General features: G+C 38.3%; 1 protein-coding gene across 2 annotated transcripts; it reads right to left on the reverse strand.

Annotated features, from left to right (window-relative positions):
• Positions 1–4,153: 4,153 nt before the first annotated feature.
• Positions 4,154–5,270, reverse strand: LOC111519572 (zinc finger BED domain-containing protein 4-like). 2 transcript variants are annotated; one of them, XR_006954497.1, is made up of 5 exons: positions 5,214–5,270; positions 5,056–5,131; positions 4,856–4,998; positions 4,420–4,729; positions 4,154–4,370 (listed from the first exon to the last, which is right to left on the reverse strand). XR_006954497.1 is itself a non-coding variant. In XM_023180973.2 (4 exons), the coding sequence occupies exons 3-4, from the start codon at positions 4,705–4,707 to the stop codon at positions 4,179–4,181; spliced, it is 480 nt and encodes a 159-aa protein (XP_023036741.1). In that variant the 5' UTR covers positions 4,708–4,998; positions 5,056–5,131; positions 5,214–5,270; the 3' UTR covers positions 4,154–4,178. The 2 variants fall into 2 exon arrangements, 1 of the variants encoding a protein (XP_023036741.1); XM_023180973.2 differs by having other exon boundaries at positions 4,420–4,998.

Here is a 5,270-nt window from a genome sequence, read left to right on the forward strand (position 1 = left end):
GAAGACCCAAGATTTTGACACCTCGGGAAGAGCGAAAAGTCGTGTCCACCGTACAAAAAAATCCGCGGATTTCGTCGACTACGCTATGCCAAGACATTGAGGAAAGCACTCATAAGAAAATTTCTGCCCAAACAGTACGTAACTGCCTGCATAGTGCTGGGTTACATGGTAGAGTTGCACGCCGAAAACCACTCATTTCAGCAGTGAATAAAAAAAAAAGACTCGAGTTCGCCAAACTTCACGTAGACAAGCCGGATTCGTTTTGGGAGTCCGTTATATTTAGCGATGAATCTAAATATAACATATTTGGACATGATGGACCTTCCAAAGTATGGAGAAAGGAAAATGAAGCTTTAAAAGAGAAAAACCTCATTCCAACAGTGAAGCATGGAGGTGGCAATGTAATGGTGTGGGGGTGCATAGCAGCAGCTGGGCCTGGACAATTGGTTTTTATTGAAACAAAAATGGACAAGCACTGTTACAAAAATATTTTGAATGAACACTTAATGCCAAGTGTCGAAAAATTGGGGCTTGATCGGAAGAATTTCTTGTTTCAACAAGACAACGACCCCAAACACGCATCTTATTTGGTGCAAGAATGGCTGTTGTATCATTGCAAACAGTTAAAAACGCCACCGCAGTCACCAGATCTAAACCCGATAGAGCACGTTTGGGATTTATTAGAAAGGAGAATTAGAAAACATAAAATTTCATCCAAGGACACTCTTAAAACGGCTCTAACGACGGAATGGGAGAAAATAGACGCAAATGAGACTCATAATTTAGTAAAAAGTATGCGAAGACGTCTACAAGCTGTCATTGATGCTAGGGGCGGCCCTACCAAGTATTAAACGCAGCTAAAATTTGAACAAATAAGCTTATTTTGTAGAAACTAAAAATTGTCCGAATAATTGTTGTGCGTAAAAATGTGCCTTTTTTTTATTTTTTAAGTTTTTTTCATATGCCAAAGAAGGTTTTTTTTGTTTTTATGTTTTAAATTAGTATTAGGAACATGAATTTTCAAAATGAAATAAAAATTTTTGTTTAAACTTAAATATTTTTCAAGTTATTTATAAAGAAAGTTGAAGTTTATGGGTGTCCGAATAAATGTTGTGCTGACTGTAAGTATACATATGTATGTACATACATATGTACATATATCGCCAGTAACAAAAAGTCTTCTTGGTTTCGCTGTCTCATTCAAAATTGGCACGTATGTAGGCTGGTGCTGAATTAAAGTAACGGGTCTATTCCCAATTTTCTCTCTTTGCGTGGATGAGCGGAGAGCGTTACTATTAGAGATGACAATTGCAAGGAAAAGAGTGTGTAAAGAGTGTAAAAATGTTAACATTCTTAAGCCTCTTGAATTTAATAATCACGAGCAATTTTTTTATTACATTTTTTTTTGTTTCCTTGCTAGTTTGATAATTGGCCACAACACACACACACACACACAAACATATATAGACTGTACTCTCTGTGTACTTGTATAAATATGTCAGGTGTCAGCCAATTGTTCAGTTTAATTAGTTTTGCATGCGTTGCACAAGCAGCTGGAAGGAATTGGGAGAAGGAGTCGAGACTGTTGGACTGAAGTGGTTTTGTATGGGTAGAAGGAAAAGGAACATATGTACATATAGACTTGTGGACAGCTTGCTGACATCGCCATCGTCGCTGTGTGTTGAACTTCATGCCAAGTCATCATTATCATCAATAAAACTGTCGCACATGTCGACATTTCGCTTTAAGTGCATCTTATCTTGTTATCCTTGTTGTTGAAAAGTTTTCAATGCTCGCAATGCCGAGTCGAAGGCAATTGTCTTAACAGCTCGTCGTCCTCGTCGTTGTTCTTCTCATCCTACTACCCCTTTCACTCGTTTGTGTGTCTGCTCCTTCTCCTGCAGCTGGTGATAATAATAATTATGGTCACACGACCAATAAATTGTGACAACGGGGATATTGTGAAATCGAATTCAATTACGCAATTAATTGTATTTAAATAAAATTATCGTTTTTGGGCCAACAATTCAAATTGATAATTAAAAAAGAAATTTACTTACTATGTATATGGGATGTATGACACGCCAGCGGAGGTAGCAATGTTATGGCAGTGTTGATGTGGTTACTGTTGCCGTTGCCATTGGTGGTGCTGCTGACTGGGTTGCTGTTGCCGTTGAGATCAACAGTCTATGCTGATGTTTGATGCTGGCTGCTGGCTGCAAGTGTATCGTGTGATACTTGACGAAAGGCTGTGGACAATAGCCGCCAGGCGTATGAGTTGCTGCTGCTGCTGCCGCTGCCCAAGCGGATGATAAGGACGATGCAAATGGAAAGTAAATCGTTGCCATGCCAGGACCATAACAATTGTTTGATGATGATAACGGTGGCAAGGAGGAGGAGCAGCACTGAAACGCAGCAGGCTAGTGAGTACAGCAACAAAATTTTGTTGCTGCTGCTGTTGTTATTGTTGCGGTGCATATTTCAGCAATGTATTGTATGTATGGCTGTTGTTGTCATTAGCATCACATCTGGATGTTGCTGGTGGTAAAATTGCTGCTGCTGCTGCTGCTGCTGATGGTGATGTTGCTGCTGCTTGCGCAACAATTGACAAGCATCTGCTGATTAAAAAGGCGTTGCCGAACAAAGAGCAAGGACAAGGACATGCATGTTAAATTTGATTAATGACATTTGAATTCTTATTTCAACAATGCTTTATTGTCTCTCCTTTTTCTCGTTCTCTCTCTTTTACTAACCTTAATTTTGCTCCTGTTGTGACTGACAACGCTTAGTCATCATTGAGCCTCATTCATAGCATTCATTATTAACACTCGTCTCATTGCATTTGTCCGTATCCTATTTGCAGTTCTTGCAATTTCCCTATAAAATAATGCGAATTATATTTGTTATAAGTTGATTATAAGGGAAAATTAACTACATCTTTATTTTTAACTTGGATTGTAATTTGCATGTCCATTCTGACTGTTATATATTTGAATGTCATCATATTGTCATCGTGGCTCTCACTCGAAAAGCTCTTTGCGGCCATAGCAGTGTCCTGGCATCATGTTCGTTACGGTTTATATGGCAACATCATGACACGCCAGGACAATATCTCCCACACAAACGGAAACAGAAAAAAAAATGTAATGCGGTTGGGTGTATTCGTATGTGTGTTTAATAACTCAATCTATACTATATACAATACATCGTTTAACAAACATTAACCAGAAACATCATTGGGATAGTCTTTAAACCTGCTGTTCTTTGTGGAACACGAAAACTACGCATAACTATGCCTACAAAAGCGTTGATGGCATTCCACTTGATGGACTTGCCATAATTTCATCTGCGAAGTTGTATATGCATAACGAACTACCGATATTAGTGAATAAATTTTGCCATTCTCTGTCAAAGCGGCTACAGGTAAACAGTACAAGTTTTGCAACCTCGGTGAATCCGTGACCACTGCATACTCGTAGAGCACAGAGGCGATAGGTTGATCTGATGCCCCTACTACAGCTCGCAACAGTCAGGGTGTGTGCCATATTGGTGCTGCATATAGTATTATCGATTTGGTCACGCACATCAATAATATACGTCTCTGTTGTTTGGGTCTTCTCGTGTTTAGCATAATGCGAGAGAGAGCCCATATCGACTCTGACGCTTTAAGCCAGAGGTAGGCGCCCATAGCCCGTGCGGGCACTTTTGCTCGGCAATTGCTCGTGTGGCCGTCTGTGTGCATGCCGATGTGAGCACGAAGTACAAGTTGAGTGCATAAAAAAACAGCTAGTGTCGCACAGTAGAGCTGCAAAACCATCGATGGTTGGTCCATCGATATTTTCAAGCTCGATGGAATAAACCATCCATAGTATCGATGGTTCCATCGAAATTTCTTTTAAGTAATAACAACTTGTTCAAAAACAAACGCTGTATATTTTTTCAATATAATATATTGGCTTCGTGCCATTTTAATAAATCACAAAGATATGTTACTTAAAATTATAAGGCAATTCATTTCATTTCATCTTAAGACTATTAAACAAATGAGTATCTTGAATGTTCAGTCATTTCATACATAAAAATAAAAACTTAAAACTCTTAGAACTAAATAAAATAACAAAAAAAGAAAAATAAAATTACGTAACACTTCAACTTAAAAAAACAAAAATATTCGAGATTTATTCCAAAATCCATTGGTTCTGCTTCAAGGCTAGAAGCATATTCACAGCTTTTGGCTTTAGACGGCTTCTTTTTTGGCTGACGATTTCTCCAGCCTTACTAAAAACCCGCTCAGACTCCACTGAACTACCTGGAATGCACAATATTTTCTTGGCACATTTGGCCAGTTGGCCAAATTGTATTTCATTAATCTGCAAGAAAGTTAATTAGAAATATATTGAGATAATGTTTTTCACTTACCTTCCAGTAGTCCAATGGGTCAACGTCTTGGGTTGCGTTGTTTTGCTCCAAGTATTGCCTCATTGTAACAATAGAATCCAATCTGGTCGTCTTTTGTTTTTCAGCTATTTTCTTGGTCACAAATTTGAAAAGATTGTCCTTTTCAGCATATGTTGGCGGTTCCTCGTTTGGAGATCGATTTTCCAAATTTTTGTTTAAGTAGGTGATTTCATTTTCGAGTGCGATTGCCGCTTGCTGGGCGTTATGCTGACTCCTAAAACCTTCTTTTTTAAAACGAGGGTCGAGCATTGTTGCCAAGCGTGGAATTAATCTGGACTCATATATAGAAAGTCGTGAGTTAATTCGACTAGATAAAAATGTGATTATTTCGCATCCGACAGTAGACTTCACTTTTGGCTGAAGCTCTACTTTTACATTTTTCAAAGTAGTCCCATACCTGAGAGCTGCATTTTTTTCGCTTGCAAGGCAACTCGTCTGGATGCGGAACCACAGCGGACGACGAGGCAGATGTTGATGGTGAGGCAGCTAATATCGATGAGGCAGCTGAAGATGTTGAGGCAGCTGATGATGCACTTTTATCTAAAATACAAAAACAATTATGAACAAATAAGAAAAAATTAGCTTGGAAACACTTACTTGATGAAATCACAAACTTATCCATAATTTTTGAGGAACCGCCAACAAAGTTACACCTATTTTAGAAATCTGTGTACTAAATAGTTCAAAAGTGAATTAATATAGAATTAATTAGAATTAAAATCGAAAAACTTTAAATTTTATGTAAAAGTACTTACGCGTGGTTTTGTGTCTAGCCATGCAGTGAACTATCGATGGAGGAAAAAAACCATCGA

Source organism: Drosophila willistoni, assembly GCF_018902025.1.
Source record: "Drosophila willistoni isolate 14030-0811.24 chromosome XR unlocalized genomic scaffold, UCI_dwil_1.1 Seg106, whole genome shotgun sequence".
Taxonomy (NCBI): Eukaryota; Metazoa; Arthropoda; class Insecta; order Diptera; family Drosophilidae; genus Drosophila; species Drosophila willistoni.

Bases quoted from the DNA above. Each gene is read 5' to 3' on its own strand.
- LOC111519572 (XM_023180973.2), bottom strand. From the start codon at position 4,707: ATGCTCGACCCTCGTTTTAAAAAAGAAGGTTTTAGGAGTCAGCATAAC. The intron at 4,371-4,419 runs GTAAGTGAAAAA...ACTTTCTTGCAG, and splicing joins ACCCATTGGACTACTGGAAG to ATTAATGAAATACAATTTGG.